Consider the following 18,098-nt stretch of genomic DNA (forward strand, 5'->3'; position numbering starts at 1 on the left):
CTAAGAATCTTCACAGACATTCAGCTGGTTAACAGTCTGTGTTTTTTTATATGCAAAATAGACACCAAAGGTAGCTCAAAGAAAGAAATAGAGATGGTCCAGTTACAGACCAATTACAACAACCTGACCGAAGAGAGAGACCAGTTACAGACCAGTTACAACAACCTGACCAAAGAGAGAGACCAGTTACAGACCAGCTACAACAACTTGACTGAAGAGAGAGACCAGTTACAGACCAGTTACAACAATCTGGCCAAAGAGAGAGACCAGTTACAGACCAGTTACAACAACTTGACTGAAGAGAGAGACCAGCTCAACAAAAAACTGGACGACATCACCACAGACCTTCAGAGAAAGCTTCAAGGTGATTATTTATGCATTTCTTTTTTCTTGGTGATCTATGATAATCATTGAAAGAAGTGATCTGTTTGCAGATTCAGAAGTCACTGGAACTTCACTGGACATAGATCTTGTTTTAACTACGTTTGAGTCTTTATAGTCTTCATTTTGGGACATGTTTCTTCATTGCACATAAGAAAAAAATCTGAATCTACAGTTTAAACATTTAATTCTTCTTAATACCTTGTCTGAGGAAGTCAGTTCAATCTAGTTTGATTATTTCAGCAAGTTTATTATCAAACTGAAAGTCTAAACATATTTTAGAAAACTTCAATTAAAAAAATTAAAACAGGTGTTTGTAACATGTGCCCATGTGATCCATAGCGTGATTGTTGCAATTAAATTTTTCTTTGAAACAGGTCTACAGTCCCAAGAACTGAGGTATTTCAGTGGTAGCTTCTATTACATTTCTTCAAGTGAGAAATCCTGGGAAGAAGGCAGAAATGACTGCCGGCAGAAAGGTACAGACCTGGTGATTATCAACAGCCGTGAAGAGCAGGTGTGTGTCCAAGAGAGAACAACACTTCATTAATAATTCCACAGACGTGGACAACAGCATGTAACTGTTAACTTTGTCTTCATGTTGATGACTCTGTTTCCTTCTGTTAACAAGGACTTCATACGAGGATGGAAAAAGCGCACCTGGATTGGACTGACTGACGAACAGACAGAGGGGACATGGAGATGGGTGGATGGGACTGTGCTGACAACCCCAAGGTTCATGTAATAATTTTCTATTGACTTCCATTCTCCAAATCCTTGTAGTTTTCTGGGTTTTGTCCTTTGGTGTCCATTTGTTGATACATCGTCTTCATTAAGGTGGTATCGATCAGTCTCTGCATCAGTCCCCTGATGTATGGGATACAACAGCAACCACAGATTATTAACACTGCTGCTACAAAGTGTCAATGAGATGAGCAAATAAGACAACGGTGTGCTCCATTTTCCAAACCACTGTTGCATCCAGTTGCCAAAAGGACCCTATGCCTGAGTTCTCAGAAGTAGAAGTGAAATGCCTTAGTGAATCTGCTGTCGGGGGCTGTGTTGTTGCAGACGCCGCCCTCTTTGGCCAGCAGCATGTCCAACACCATCCGATTCTTGCAGGCCATCAGAGAAGTAGGACCCAGCTGGTCAGCAATGCCTTGAACTGCAACCCTCGTGTAGTTGATGAATCTCTTTTGGTTATAATAAATGTAATTAATCCCATCAACATTTTTAATAATGGTGGACCACCAGAACAGGAAGGACTCAAACCCTGCAGCCTTGGTACCCATATGCTGTCTATGTACACACGGTTATCAAAGGATCCTCCATGGGATCATCTATAGTCAGTGGACCCTTTTGTACGTTGATGCTGGTGGTAGGCTTCCTTTACCTTGTCTCCTAGCTTACTGAAATCACCTGTAGGAAACATATAGACAGGCATAATTATCTGTACAAGGGTGCAGCTGACCGGCCAATAAGGTGGTAGCTTTCCCCTCAGTTTCATGTCTCCACACAGCCACCAAAGGTCTGTCCTCATAAACGTGTGATTTATGAACTAAAAGGCAGACAGATTTCCATTGTTTCCAACTCTGAAGCACAGTATGTTTTTGTTAGTTAGAAGCTGATTTTCTTTTTGAGGTAAATAGTCTCAGGGTGCACTGAAAGCCAAATGGGTCATTGTTATCATTTAATCTAAATGTAATTGTACCTAATTGGGGTCTAACTTTAGTGCACGCAATGCAATTATTTTGTCCATTTTGTAAGGCTGTATACATCATCCACTGCAGCCATCGATTGTTTTCCACAAACCCAGTTTCCAAGGCCAATTTGCCAAGTGAAATTGGTTAGATAGGTGACACGGCCATCCACTGGATTAATGTCATTAGTTAGGGAAAGAGTGTCCGTGACCGATGACACCAGTTTAATTCTGATTTTCCTTTGCCAAGCTCCCTGTGATGGTGATCTGAGTGATGGCATCTTTATTTTTGACAATTTTGTCAATAACCTTCTAATCAGGTTACTGTCACAATTAGTCGGTGGTAGTCCTTGAGATACCCTTTTGCATGTGCTTTTCCACACATTATGTATATGCTTCTTTGAATCTTTAATCCACTAAGGGCCACAGTCAAGGGGTCCTTTGAATCAGTATTCCATAATAGATAGATTTCCTATGCAGGCACATAGAACCGGGTGTGTTAGGAATACTTTGTCCCCCTATAAAGATGCAGCCATATACAGCAAAATTAATCTTCTTGTAACCGCAGGTCACTATTTCACATAAGTCTATTTCAACTGAGACGGTGGCGTTCTTTGTTACTGTTATTATAATCTCTTCATCAGTTCTCAATACTTCAACAGGTGCTTTATGCAGCGCAGTCAAATTGGAGTAGTGCCACCCTGTTTGTCTTTAATAACAGATGATGGGCACCACAATGATGATAGTTATGGTCAATATTACACTTGTTGTTCCCCACAGAGTCCTGGCTGCCTAAACGGGTGCCGTGGTCTCTGCCTCTCCATTATAAATTTCATTTCATTAGAGTCTAATGAAATGTAGTATGATGAGGATTAGTGTCAGTACTATCACTATTGTTGCTATACTCCTCCTATAATATCTTTCACTTGGTGGTTTCTATTACCCGTCATCTAACACTATCCCTTATCCTTTTTAGTCACACTCTAAACTCTCTTCGGCTGTTGGTTTTTTCACTGAGGTTGAGACGAGCTCTCCCACTATAAGGAAGGCCCCCCTTTTAATCAGTCTTATGCCTCCAAGAGAGGTGGTGCGCAGCTAAACTTTCCCTTCTGTGTTTTGGACGGGCTTTACTAATTTACAGTGAGTGAGATGGGCCTTTTCTCATGTAATCTGCTAATGTTTGTTCAGCTTATTCATCTGGTCTCTGAGATGGTTGTGGAATAATGTAGGGTCTGCCATACATTAGTTCAAATGGTGTTAATCCAGCAGTTGCTGAGGTTATTCTCATATATAATGTCACTATAGGTAAACAGTAAACCCAATTCTTTCCTATTTCTTCCAAAGCCTTCTTTAGTTATTTTTTTAAGATTAGGCTTGCGCTGCTAATGAAACTGCGACAACTGCCTGTACACACGATGGCAACACCCTGGTTACTGAATCCAGTTTAGAGGAGTAGGCTAAGAGTTTATGTTTTCCGGGTAAACACTGAGGTCATGTATTTATCTTTACAGTCGACAGTTTGAATAAAGAGTTTAGAGTAATTTGGGAGTCCAAGCACAGCAGAATATACTAAGAGCTGTTTTATTTTTACAAAAGCTTCCTCTGCTGCTGGATTCCATGACAACGGATGTGATGCTGCCATAGGTGTGTCATAAATCAAGGCTGTTAAAGTTGCCGTGACTGCAGCATAGTTTGACATCCAACTTATGCAGAAGTTAGTCATTCCTAAACACAACATCATTTGCTTCTTTGTTTGTGGTTTTGGTGCCTGTAATATTCATCTAAATGATCTGGTACTGCTGGGGCCAGTGGAATTATAGCTTTATTCTCTGCCTGTAGATCTTGAACCATCCTCCACCCTGATGAGGGAGGTGCTTTCTTTACAGGAAATAAACGTGTGTTACAGGTGTGTCAGGACATTCTACAATTACTGCTTTTAATAGATCCTGTATCACTGGCTCTATCCCCTTTTCTGCTTCTGGTTTTAAGGGATACTGTCTCTGGTAAGGCCTAATTTGGGGCTATATTCATATCCTTTTCAGGTGTTTTCCCAGTCGTGGGCTTCTTCACATGCAGTCACAAAGTTACAGAGATTGCGCCAGCTGTTGCTTTAATTTTTTGATAGTGAAATGTGAGGTGCTACTCACATTGAGAGTGTCGCATCTCCACTGGCAAATCACAACTGCTGGCACAGTTCCCCATTTTATCCCAATGCATGGTTTTTACATGTACCAAAGTTTGTTTTGTTTTGAAAAACTTTTCCTCCTTTTCCATCTCCATCTGGCCCTGATGTGTATTTATAATACTGTACATTTTGCAGTGCAGTCCGTCTTGTCTCATGAAATCAGAGTGAGGTGCTGCTTTCTTTTTGGCTTCCTCCATTAACACTGTGGTTATTGAGCCGTTACCTTTGGTTATAAGTCTAAGCTATACCGATAATGTAACGGCATTGTACCTGTAAAGTTTTGAGTTACTCTCATTGCTTTGATGCTGTTATATGTAGGTACAGTAGCTATTCCTGGACAATGCATCATGTCCAGATCTAATAGGTTACATGGACACACAAACGAAAGCACTACATTTACATTTTAGTCATTTAGCAGACGCTTTTATCCAAAGCGACTTACAAGTCATTACAAGGTACAAAGGTGAGCGTGAGGAGGTCTTGCTTAAGGACCCCTACTGGTGTTAGGCCACAGCTGGGATTCGAACCCCAGTCTCCCAGATGGGAGGCGGTGATGTTACCACTACACTAACCAGCCGCCTACCTGCCACTACCTGCCCCGTGCCGCTTTTTCCTGTTTTAGGATCAAAGATTTTTATAAGCACAAAAAAGACCTCTTCATTAATTTTACCGCTTTTACAAAAATGTGATCTTTTCATTTATCAATTTCAGGCACATCATCAGAGTGTATTACTGTTTTTGAGGCTCCAGAGTCACATAAAAATGTTATTTCTCTGTCATTTATTCTCAAAGTGATTTTTGGTTTCTCTTCATTAAACAACATCTGCTCTATTTACTTCCTCTTCTCCCTCACATGTTTCTTAGCTTACTAGTTCCTCATGCACTATCTGCTCTAGTCATGCTTCACACTCTGTGCCTTTTTCTGTCTACAGTCTCTTGTCCAATGTCCCCGTTTCTTACATACGTAACATGCTCCATCCTCCCTGGTTTGATATCTACCTCTACTTTGTCCTCTTCCTCCTCTTCTGCCTCTCATCCCTACATACCTAGGACATTCATTAGTCCCATTCATAACGCACTGTGGCTTAACTCCCTTCCACAATAAATATTTGACCTTTTTTATTTCGTTTTTTGTCTTTAAAATTACATTCTGCATGTTGTGCACAATCAAGAGTGTTGATAATTTGAGCCGTACGGTGGTCAACCATACGTTTTGTCACAAAACTTGTGTGGGGTGGAGCTGGTGTGAGCAGGGTTGCTGGAGCAGTGAGAGGCAGCTGAAGCAGGAACTGCTAGTGACAGTGTCTGAGAGAGAGACACACAATCCAAAATCCACAATCCCAACAGGAACATTGGGCAGGTCAACTGGATACTGGAGATATACAGCTCCAAGGCCAACGATACCTGCAGAAAAGTACAGAGAGAGCAAGAGACAGAGAGAAAGAAGCACAAGACACAAAGTTAATGACATGCAATGGTGGCATTTAAATGGATAGAGAAGAAAGGAGAGAGGAGAGGAGCTCAGCGTATCAGTCAAGGTCCCCCAGCAGACTAACCTATAACAACATAACTAAGAGGTGGTTCAGAGTCATCTGAGCTATTACTAACTCTAAGCTTTATAAAAAAAAAAAAAGGTAAGTGGGGGCAGAAGTGAATAATTTCTGGAAGGCCTCCAGGTCCAAGCAAACCTGAATTTGGTTGATTTGGAGGTTAACTGGTGAAGTGGACCAGCGATGGTGCTGTACCCTCTGATGAATCTCCTATTAGAAATGCCCAGGAAGCGCTGTAAGGCCTTGCAATTCTCCGGAGGGGACCTGTCCCATACCACCCCCACCTTAGCCGGGTCCATCTTGATCTCATCTGCAGACAGAAATGAAGCCAATAAATACAATGGTACTGGAGTGGAACTCACACTTCTCTTCTCTGCACTTCTCTGGTGTCTTCTACTGCCTGTAGAGTTGGTTCTGGAGGAGTGTCTGCAGCACACCGCACACATGTTGAACATGCTCGGTCTTAGACTTGGGAAAGTATCAGGATATTGTCCTACACAAAGACGAATTGGTTGATCTCCTAATACATCATTCATCAGGTTTTGAAATATCGCTGGTGCATTGGTAAGTCCGAAAGGCATGACCAGGTACTCGTAGTGTCCACTCATAACCTTATCTGATTCTAACCAGATGATAGGCATTGGGATGGTCTAGTTTGGTGAAGATAGTTGCTCGTTGGACCAGTTCAAAGGCAGAGGAGATAAGTGGTAGCGGGTATCGATTATTGATGGTTATCTGGTTGAGTCCATGAAATACAATACAGGGTGTCAACCTGTAAACTTTGTCCTTCCCCACAAAGAAATAACCGGCACCAGCTGGGGAATAAGACAGGCGGATAAGTCCTGTGGCTAAAGCATTGTCCAGGTACCTCTGTATGGCCTCCCTCTCAGAAGCAGATGGAGTAGAGACGGCCATGTGGTGGCGAGGTGCCTGGCAAGAAGTCAATGGCGCAGTTGTACGGGCGATGAGATGGCAGTGAGGTGGCCTTGGCCTTGTTGAACACCTCTTTCAGGTCGAGATACTCTCTGTGCACCTTGGCAATGTGTGGATAGTTCTTCTTTTAAGCGGGGCCTAGAGAGAGACAGGCTGCGGCATGAAAACAGGTGGTTAAACAGGTCACCCCCAAGCTCCGAATTCTCCCTGAGTTCCAATCAATGTGGGGATTGTGTTTACAAAGCCATGTGACTACAAGGACCAGGTGAAGTCGGGGGGATCTAATCACATGAAAGGTCATATCTTCCTGGTGGTTTTCAATAGATAAATGAATAGGTAAAGTTCGTCTAGAGCAGGGATAAAGTAATTGATTGTCTATGGGAGTCTTTTTCCTGAACCGGGGATGGCAGGGCTTCAGTCTGGATGCCCAGTTGCTGAACCAGAGCCTCATCAATAAATTCAGTGTCAGCGCCGGAGTCAATAAAAGCTACTACTTATCTTCTGACCAGGAAGTTGTAGATAAACTGGAGTGAGAGGACGGGGGCTGGTTAGAGTAGTCTGTCTATAGCTGGACAAGACGGAACCCAATGATATGCGCCACCACAATACAGACACAGATAGGTGAAGAGTGACCAAAATATGCGGTTTGATCCCGAGGAGTTGAGGTTATGTGCTCTCTTTTTCTCTTTCTTTTTAATACGGTGGGCAAAGCTGTCAGCTATTTCAATAAGGTTGTCCAAAACCTTAGGAAGGACCCCAAGCTGCAATTTTGTCCTTTGCTCTCTCAGCTAAACCAACATAGAAGGTGCCATATAAGGATTAGGGTTTCTACTTGCTGGTCGCTGCCAGAGTGCAAAACTCAAGGGTATAGTCCAGGGGTTGGCAACCTTTAACACCCAAAGAGCCAAACTTTGTCAAATTTACTTTAATAAGGTGCAGGTGCGTATGTCTCTCTGTTTACTTACAATCAGTGCCTGTGTCTCTTCTGATCCATTATACAGTGGCAAAAAAAGGTATGTGAACCCTTTGGGATTACGTGGAAGTTTGCATGAATTGGTCTTAAAATGTGCTCTGATCTTCATCTAAATCACAACAATAGAAAAACACAGTCTGCTGAAAATAATAGTACACAAACATTATATGTTTTCATGTTTTTATTGAACATAACATGTAAACATTCACAGTGCAGGGTGGAAAAAGTATGTGAACCATAGGCCTAATGACTTCTCAAAGTCAATTGGAGCCAGGAGTGAGCCAACCTTGAGTCCAATGAGTGTGATGATATTGGATGTGTTGCTGAAAGCTGTCCTGCCCTTTAAAAATATACACCAGGGTTTTGGGTTTTCTGGTTTCAAGAAGCACTGCCTGATGTGAACCATGCCTTGCAGAAAAGAGCTCTCAGAAGACCTACAATCAAGAATTGTTGACTTGCATGAAGCTGGAAAGGGTTACAAAAGTACCTCCAAAAGCCTTGATGTTCATGTCTCCACAGTAAGACAGACTGTCTACAAATGGAGAAAGTTCAGCACTGTTGCTACACTCCCTAGGCGTGGTCGTCCTCTAAAGATGACTGCAAGAACACAGAGCAGAATGCTGAATGAGGTAAAGAAGAATCCTAGAGTGTCAGCTAAAGACTTACAGAAATCTCTGGCACATGCTAACATTTTTGTTGACACATCTACAATAAGGAAAACATTAAACAAGAATAGTACATGGTAGTACACCACGGAGGAAGCCAAAATTACAGCACGTCTGAAGTTTGCAAAAGAGCACCTGGATGTTCCACAGCACACCAACATCAAAACCTCATCCCCACTGTAAAACATGGAGGAGGGAGCATCATGGTTTGGGGCTGCTTTGCTGCCTCAGGGCCTGGACGGATTGTTGTCATTGATGGAAAAATGTATTTCAGAGTTTATGAAGACATTTTGCAGGAAAGCGTAAGACCATCTGTCCGCCAACTGAAGCTCCGCAGAGCATGGGTGATGCAATAGGACAATGACCCAAAGCATACAAGTAATTTAACAAAAGAATAGCTTCAACAGAACAAAATACACCTTCTGGAGTGGCCCAGTCAGAGTCCTGACCTCAACCCAATTGAAATGCTGTGGCATGACTTTAAGAGAGCCACTCACACCAGACAATCCAAGAATATTGCTGCACTGAAACAGTTTTGTGAAGAGGAGTGGTCCAAAATTACTCCAGACCGTCGCAACTACAGAAAACGTTTGGTTGAGGTTATTGCTGCCAAAGGAGTGTCAACCAGTTATTAAGTCCAAAGGTCACATACTTTTTCCACCCTGCACTGTGAATGTTTACATGTTATGTTCAATAAAAACATGAAAACAAATAATGTTTGTGTAGTATTATTTTAAGCAGACTGTGTTTTTCGATTGTTGTGACTAAGATGAAGATCAGAGCACATTTTATGACCAATTCATGCAAAACTCCACGTAATCCCAAAGGGTTCACATACTTTTTCTTGCCACTGTTTTTGTTCTTGCCTCTTATTACTGCATTGTAGCTAACATGACTACCATGTCTTGACCTAAAGGAGGTTGCAGTGCAATGCAACAATACGTATATTTAGATATTAGAGGTCTGTTTTTCTATTTCTCTCCCTGTCTTGTCATAGAAAATATTATCAACGGCCATGACAGCGTGCAGTTATACCAGATGTTTAAATGCAGCATAACCAGACCAACCTTATCCACGATAAGAATGTCCAGCAATACTCATTTGATCTGTTTAATGAATCAATCATAAATATTATGACATTCTGACTTTGATTTACATGGTATTTGCAGTATGCATATTTCTTAAGTCTGCATTATTATTTTATATTTTTATATTTTTGGTTTTATTTTGCTTTTTGGTTTCAGGTTCTGGGCAGAGTCTGAGCCAAACAACGAAGGAGATGAAGACTGTGCAGAAATAAAACATTATGATTCACAAAACAGCTGGAATGATGTACCATGCAACGTTGGTAAATACTGGATCTGTGAAATAAGCCTCAAAAACTATTCTAAGGTCACCAGACAATGTTAAAAGGTTTCCCAGTTTCAGTTAAACTTGCAGCACAGAACATACAGTACTAAAGCTACTGTAGAAACATAGTGGCACATTAAAGACCACTGTACAGCTGATTTTAAAAGGGATTTGGTTGCAGTTACTGGTTGGACCCAAATGCTTCCACTTTGGCTCAGACTGTGCTGCCAGGTGGCAGAGAAAATAGTTAAGTGTAAATTTCCTTTTTTTACAACTACAGTGATCTCTGGTGGAAACAGCCTTTAAGGATGAACAGCCCAGTCTTTGGAACTCTTAGCTAGTATTTAAATGAGAGCAGGCCTCATGGTACACATATATAAAAGTTCTGCTTGGTTCAGTGCTTTGAAAGCAAAAAAGATAAAGACAGATGTGTATTTTCTTTGTGTGTTTAGACTCAACATGTTCTTAACCCGTGACCCAACAATAATCTATCTCCTTTGCCTTGGGGAATTCTGGATACACAGTCATTCTGAGAACGGCACCTGACGGGTGGCAGAAGAGTCTTGGCCTATTTTGGGCTTTTTTGTGTCAGCCATCAATCTTTACAATTCCTGCCCGCTCTGTAAGGGGTAGGGGAACTGACAATTTCTGTCTTATAATTGCTGTCATTCCACCCTGTATTGATGTTATTGTGTATTTGTGTTGGTGTGGATCTTTCCTGGTTGTGGTTCCCTTTCTTTCTTTCTGTCTGTGTTGAGAGAGGCAAAACAATTTCCCTCTGGGATTAATAAACGTTTTTTGAATCTTGAATCTAATATATCCATTGTATATTGTTGAAAAATCCTCCTGTTACACAATAGAAATTTATCTAGCTAAAAAAAAACCTTGTCAATATTTCAAATCTAAATATAAAGGTCAAAAAGGCTGTATTGAGCCAAGACATAAGTATTCTTAATTACAACACTAGGAGGCGCACTTCAACCATAAATAATAATGCTTGTCATCCTGTTCTGGAATAAATCCAAACCAAATGATAAACCCTAATTTACTTTACAGCATTTACAGCAAATGTAAAGTATGTTATGATAACACCTGGGTTTTACATTGCCAGCCCTATGATTGAATATGGAGCAAACAACAATTATTCAATTTTGACTAACACAAACTGAGTCCACATTAATGCTTTATTAATTACTTTGTACAGCAAACAAAGCTTGTCTATAGGTCTTTCTAGTGTGTTAGTCTTAATCATTTTATACCTGGTATAGTTTGTAGGACACTGCCCATGAGCCATGAATTGCAGGGTACAGAGTCACACACAACCAGTACAAGGTTTTCTTTAACTGTAAACCACTTTTGACGCTCTTGGAGAAGACAAAGGTAATCCTGGGTCCATTGCTTTTAGAACAAGTCACCTAGTATTGTGTCTGCACTTTGGAACAGTTCTGCGGGTAAAAGAGGTTGTTTCTTCATCAACAACAGATAATTTGGAGTCAGTGGCTCAAGGTCGTTGGGGTCATCTGAAGTTCTAACTATGAGAGAAGTAAAGAATAAACCAGGCCCAAAATAGTCAAAACCTACATTACTAAAAGGTGTGCTTTGCTACACTCAACAGAGCTTGAAAGCACTTTCCAAATTAAAATTTCCTTTTGGAAGCCAGTAGCTACTTCTCCTGTAGTCTTGCACCTCGTCACCGACAGTATACTTTACCATAACAGTGTATTAACTAACAAGACTGGACATATAACAGCACTGTAGCAAGATGGATACAGTTAGTTAACTGAACTTATCACTGGCTGAGTAAACTGCACATGATGGTTAAACACTATATTAATTACTCGATAGCTGGAGTGGCAGATCACCTGCAGCTACAGTGAATGTATACTGTCGTCCACTGGGATAGTGGAGCCAATCCCTAGTGTGATGAAAGGTGATGTACTGTACAGGTTACTGTACACCACCTCTCTGGCTGCAGCTCTACAGAGTGATTCGTATAGTTTTTAACCCTAATGACCTAATGTGAACAATCAGCTCAGCTATAGTTTCTATCAACCTCAGCAGCTAAATCCTCCATTAACAAACTGCATCTATCTCTCTGAGTTACAGTGATACTTGCTGCTCAGAAGCCACAGCTGAGAGTGAACCCACTCTCTGTGGCCACAGACAGTGGGGGTCTAATGGATAATACAGGCTACACTCTAATAGAGTTATTGGTTTGGCTTAAAAATAAGTAGCCTCCTGCCTTACAGGACATTTGTTGTCATATAATAAACACATAATGTTGAGTAGATACAGTATATTTAGAGCAACCTCGTGCTTTAACTAACACAAAAGTTGGCAGTGATCTCATCTTCATCCCAACCCTCAGTTTCCTGTTAACAGTCATGTGTGAGTATTTTGCTTTCTTCTTTATGAGAACGCCTTTATTCAATCACAGTGAGTCAGACAGAAAGAGCAAGAGAGAACTGATCTGACAGTACAGATGAACATCAACATCATGGATGCAATTGATATTTATGCCAATGTCGAGGAAACATCAGGTGGTCACAGCAAGTGGAAAAGGGAGATGAACAGACCAAAATATATTTATGAAAATAAAGATGCATGTTGTGCTGTGGAACAGAACAGAGTTGGACCTGCACTCTCAGGTAAGATTCACATGCAAACAGGCTCAAATAGAAACACTGTAATAAGACTGTTGGTTCATGCAAACGTGGACATTTTTTACACTAAAACTACTTTTTGTGTGATGGATTATTATTTATCTTCTGTGAGGAACAGAGGGATTAGAGTTTGGTTTTCTTGTCCACTAATACAAAAATGTGCTTTTCAAACTAAACACAGATACAAAGAAAAGAAATTAAGCTATTTTAAGTTTTTTATTCCACAGCATTTCCATTGGATTGAGGTCTGGGCTTTGATTGGGCCACTGCAATGGTGGATTTTATGTATAGATTATAAAGAAAGGCAGGTTTATGTGCAAACAGACCCTCTCAAAAATGGTTTTGCTTATGACATTTGTGAACCATAAATGAAAACACAGAGGCGCTCAGATCAAGTAATACACAGCAGTAGGATCATGGATTTTGTGGTAGCAGCAGACACAGCTGCCCTGAACCAAAATAGATTGGTGTCAGATTAAAATGCTAATTTGAATTACATTTTTGTGTGGGAAAACAGACTTAATTAAATGTTAAATGAAACATAAACACATTGCAAATGCAGTCTTCTTATTTCAGGTGTTGCAAGAAATAAAACAGTGAAGACGAGTTCTTACAAAGTTGCTGCATTGATTCTGGGTCTGCTGTGCCTTCTCCTCTTTGTTGGACTCATAACTCGTGGTTTCTTTTGTAAGTACTTTGTTTTACATCCTGATGAACATCTGGTTTGATGCTGGTGAACAGTGTTTGTTCTTTATGTACCAAACACAGACACCAAAGACAGGTCGGAGTGGGAGATGGAGATGGTCCAGTTACAGACCAGTCTGGCTGAAGAACAAGACCAGTTCCAAAAAATACTTGAAAACAGGATCAATGAACAAAATAATCCGCAAGGTATTTTATTTTTTTTTTTATGTTTCTAACTTGATTACTCAAAGTCATGGATAACTCTGTAAACAGTCATGTCTTTCTGACATGACTGTTTACAGAGTTACTGATCATTAGGATTTTTTTTCTGGACAGAGCGCTTGATATGACTAGGTTCAAGCATTTACCCATGTGTTAAAATTCATGTTTCAGCACATATTGTATTGAGATATTAGGGAAAGGTTGTTAAAACTATATTTGTAGTCAGTTCAATGATCTCATGAGAGGTTCAGTCCCTCTTCCCACCTCAATAACTTTTGTACAGTCAATACAAAATTAAAACCTATATTACATCAAATTAACCAAATACAGCAATTATCAGCAAATCTAGAAAAAACATATAAACTAAGTTACTATTAAATTATTACACTGTTTAGTGCTTTCTTAATCTCAACTACCTCTGTTGGTCTGATTTGTTTTTTTCGTGTATGTTCACTCTACACAATGGTTTGAGCTCAAATTGTGCTGAGTTTTACCAATGTTATAAAGCAGGCATAGAGACAGCATAAAAAACGTGTGGAGGTTTATTCTGTTAGTGTGAAAAGATAAAATATGCAATATTATGTTGTTGGAAATATGTAATAACATATTTGCATCTAGTCATTTATATTCATTCTTATCATATTCTCATTATGTAATCATAAAACATAATCAGGTCGAGTTTTGCATTTTTGGTTTCAGTAAAAATGTATAGAAATGTAGTTTTTAGGGAACTTTTTGTTTGAGCGGCACTTTTCAGATGGGAGACTTTTACTCTTGGCCTGAAGTTGTCAACTGTTGGAAGTTAATGTTTTTGAAATGTTTCTTTGCCTTGACCAGTGATTTCCCCCAACCCAAACCAGCTTCTGGCAAATGGTGATTTTGATTATTATTTTTTGTAGTTTTGCACTCTAAGTTTAATATGGAATATGTAGTTAATGTCACAATAAAAAAAAGGTTAAAAGGCTTATTAAAGAGTACTCCAGTGATGTAGCATTGTGCCACTAAAACCTTGTTGAACATAAAATAAAAATAGATGCAGTAGACCACAAATACATTTTTCATTCCACATACCCCTTATTCAAAACATGGCACCTACAGTACACAAGACAAATCAGCCTCTGACAGTTCGATGAGAGGCCAAGGTGCGTTGTGCTAGTTAGTGGCAGCTAATGTTGCATTGAGAATATATCCTCAAGCAGAAAGCAGGTTACAGAAATCACGTAAGCACTCATCACAACTCAACCCCTTCTCAGATTATTAAAGGATGATTGCAGCTCCCTCTGGTCCATGCACTGCTTGCTTTGGACACCTCTACCTCTAGTAGTTCTCCCAGCTGTATCATAAGTACAGGAATAGATATCTTATTCTTTAATTTAAAAAGTCTGTGGTACAAGCCTCTGTATATAAAGGAGAGGATAACTAGACCAATAATGTACATGTCAGTGATGGAAGATGAAAGAGAAAGATTCGAGTGTTGAGTAAACTGAACATATTTTTGTAGTTTAAGAAATTCATGTCTGAATCAGTTTTGGTAACTGACTAAACTTGATTTATGAAAAACTAATCCTATGTGATTGTTAATAACATGCTCCTTTTTTTTTTCTTTGAAACAGTTCTGTATTCAGAGGTTTGGAGGCATTTCAATGGTAGTTTCTATTATTTTTCTTCACTGATGAAATCCTGGCAAGAAAGCAGAAATGACTGCCTACAGAGAGGGGCAGACCTGGTGATTATCAACAGTGCTAAAGAGCAGGTATGTGTCTATAGTGAGAGGAAAAAGTAAAATATTACAATAAATGTTGCCACAGAGGTGGAGTATAGCATGAAAATGTTAATTTTACTTTCATGTTGTGACTTTTTGTTTCCTTCTGTCAACAAGGACTTCATTCGAAGCTGGAGAAAGCGCATGTGGATTGGACTAAATGACAGAGAGGTAGAGGGGACATGGAGATGGGTGGATGGGACTCCTGTGCTGAATGCCACAAGGTTCACACTTTACTTAACATTTCTATTAACATGGTGTACTGTGGGCAGCTAATTTTCACTTATGGGATCTGTAAGATCTATGTTAGTGTAAGTAAGACAACATTTCATATATGGACAAACAATCCAACCCACTATGGATGTGAGTTAATACTTAATGTATATGTAGATATTATTACGGTAATTAGAAAAGGCCGTGTCACTCCCTCTTTCCTTTAACTCATCATTGGGACATATGGTCAGTGTGAAACCTGTTGATCCTGTTTTTTTTCCAGTATTAATGTCGTAGTCATGCCAGCATAAAGTTATTCCAGAAGTTTAAATCCAGTTTTTCTAAACCACATCATCAGTGAGTTTGAAGATAAACTAAAAAGCCTTGTTTAGGAGTAAAACATCCAGTTATTTAATCCTGCTTCTGTTTAGCAGCCTACAAACAACAGGGCCCTGGGTCAGAATGGTGACAGCAGTCATTTGTGTCTGAAGTATTATTTTGCCACTATCACTGTGATTTATATACCGTATTTTCCGCACTATACGGCGCACCTAAGAGCCTTCAATTTTCTCAAAAGCTGACAGTGCGCCTTATATATGGATCAATATTGAGCCGCAACAAGTCTCGCAACTACGGTAAACAGCCGCTGACTCCATTTTCCCTCGTAGAAGAAGTAGTGCGTGGTGCATGCTGGGATATATGACTTCGCCTAGCGTACCGTTTCATTTCCATTTGTGTGTTTGTGCAAAAACCCCAAAATGGCTCCTATTAAGAGACACGGTTAAAACGCAGAGTTTAAACTCAAGATCCGTTCTGTGCTGTCCTCACAACACGTGAACTTAGTGTAGCTAGACATCCAGCTAATAAAAAGTAGGAGACTCCATCCAAGGCTTTCTTTTCTTGTCTTTACTGGAGTTGTGAACTGAGGAGTACATTGCTCTCAACTACACTTTATCCTATCTTTTCTTTATGTAACTGAAAAAAAAGAAAGAAACTAAATTAACAAATAATACACATCGTTACACATTTGGTATGTTACACTCGCACACGCTAGCTTGACTTGAATGAAGCTAATTACAATAACACGCACATGTAATTTATCACATGTAACAGGTAACAACTAACATACTTCTAATGACAATAAACATGTTAATACTTACAAAGACAAATGCTTTCCAAGGCACAAACGTATAAAGCACACTCAGCATAGACATGAACCAGTTCGTTTTACTGTGGAAACTAAACTAACTTAATTTACCGACGGAGAAAATACGTCAAAGCTGTACTATTGAACAGAGAGGTGATAAGAACAATACTATAATACTTTTTAACTGCCTTTGTCACTACTTATTGATCTCCATCTAATGTTGCATAACAAAGGAATATGAAAAAAGTTTTAAAATAGGCCATTCATTGAAGGTGCGCCTTATAATGCAGTGCGCCTTATAGTGCGGAAAATAAGGTACTTTACTTAGCTTCTTACTATGTGTTCAAGAAGACAATGCTTATTTGTTTTGTTTTGCTTTTGGCTTTCAGGTACTGGGGAGAATTTGAGCCAAATTATGCAAAAGGAACTGAAGACTGTGCAGAAATCTACAATTATGAGTCTCAAAACAGCTGGAATGATGCACCATGTGAAATACAAAAACACTGGATCTGTGAATTACGCCTCAAATAATAATCCAAACTCATCAGACAGTGATAGAAAAGTCATTTCTCAGTTTCAGCTAGTTGGTACAATGCTTTGAAAGAGAAAACGATGAAGACTAATGTGTATTTTTGTTGTGGTCTAAGACTCAATACATTCTGACCCTGTGACCCAACAATAATCTACATACAGCATCCGTGGAAATCTTGGAATCCTTGATATGAGATAATACTGAAAATCAAGCTACTGCAGGAAGTAAAGGTTTTTTTTATAAGTTTTTTTTAACATTCTGCTACTTTGCTTGCTTTTAAAATAATCCGTCAAAACGTATTTGTTGTGTTACGTACATTTCAGAGTTCAAAATACAACATCATTACAAAAAAGTAAAACCAATATGAAATGATGTATTACTGAATTATAAATATTGATGCATTAACATCAGTAATGTACTGTAACAGCTCGTAACTGATTTTAACACTTTACGTACTGACAGCTTCTTCAATAAATCACCATTTAAGTTCATTAAATTGTGTTTTCACTATTTGCATCTGTATAGAAACCAGAGTTAATATATGATTTTTAATTGTTTAGGTAAAGTAACTTTAAATGGAAAATCTCAGAGTTGTTCTACTTCAGTCTATTTACTTCCCATCTCTTATGCACAGTTTCTGTACATTCAGACTAGATACAATAATTTGTTTTATATTGTGTTGCTTTAATATAGGATGCTTTACATTTTATTACTTTAGTTTATTAGTTTCGTGCTTGCTACAAACCACTGTTCCACTGTAGAAGCTGTGAATCTGTGTGCGTTAGCTTCCTGTTTGTTGTCTGTTGATAAATTTACACTAAGAAGAGCACTGTCAAAGCTAAATATTTAAATTATTAAGCTACAGCTTATGCACAACAGGCTTAAAATGAGAAAAATATTTCTGCAACTCTACTTCAGTTTGACACAACAGCAATTGTGATTCTGAAGGAGACTCAGCCCTGTATGTTTCCTGTGGATATCGAGCTGTGGAGCCGAGCTTCAATGATATAATGCAAAACGTCAGTGACCTCATGGTGGTCTGCAGCAGGGAGGTCGTTGAACTCGTCTACATTGATATGTCCTTTTATGTTCATCTGTGAACATTATCTATTGAGATATCTACAAAAAGCTAAATTAAT

General features: G+C 39.4%; 2 protein-coding genes across 5 annotated transcripts in view; both read left to right on the forward strand.

Annotated features, from left to right (window-relative positions):
- The window catches only part of LOC113161701 (CD209 antigen-like protein E), a 29,829-nt gene extending 19,404 nt beyond the window's left edge, over positions 1-10,425 (forward strand). For 2 of the 4 annotated variants that reach the window (XM_026359485.1, XM_026359484.1), the window contains exons 3-6: positions 62-364; positions 759-898; positions 1,013-1,116; positions 9,631-10,425. In XM_026359485.1, coding sequence (XP_026215270.1) covers positions 62-364; positions 759-898; positions 1,013-1,116; positions 9,631-9,796 — 713 coding nt within the window. In that variant the 3' untranslated portion in view covers positions 9,797-10,425. The remainder of the gene's footprint in view (positions 1-61; positions 365-758; positions 899-1,012; positions 1,117-9,630) is intronic. The other 2 variants (XM_026359486.1, XM_026359487.1) reach the window with 2 other exon arrangements.
- Positions 10,426-12,260: 1,835 nt separating this feature from the next.
- Positions 12,261-17,432, forward strand: LOC113161712 (CD209 antigen-like protein E). The gene is made up of 6 exons (XM_026359497.1): positions 12,261-12,384; positions 12,976-13,086; positions 13,168-13,290; positions 14,919-15,058; positions 15,185-15,291; positions 16,817-17,432. The coding sequence occupies exons 1-6, from the start codon at positions 12,303-12,305 to the stop codon at positions 16,956-16,958; spliced, it is 705 nt and encodes a 234-aa protein (XP_026215282.1). The 5' UTR covers positions 12,261-12,302; the 3' UTR covers positions 16,959-17,432.
- The last annotated feature ends 666 nt before the right edge of the window (positions 17,433-18,098 follow it).

This window comes from Anabas testudineus, chromosome 1, assembly GCF_900324465.2.
Source record: "Anabas testudineus chromosome 1, fAnaTes1.2, whole genome shotgun sequence".
Taxonomy (NCBI): Eukaryota; Metazoa; Chordata; class Actinopteri; order Anabantiformes; family Anabantidae; genus Anabas; species Anabas testudineus.

Excerpts from the sequence above, each read along its gene's own strand:
- LOC113161712 (XM_026359497.1), top strand. The coding sequence starts at position 12,303 with ATGAACAGACCAAAATATATTTATGAAAATAAAGATGCATGTTGTGCT. Across the intron at positions 12,385-12,975 it reads AGTTGGACCTGCACTCTCAG|GTGTTGCAAGAAATAAAACA; the intron begins GTAAGATTCACA and ends TTCTTATTTCAG. Across the intron at positions 15,059-15,184 it reads TCAACAGTGCTAAAGAGCAG|GACTTCATTCGAAGCTGGAG; the intron begins GTATGTGTCTAT and ends TCTGTCAACAAG.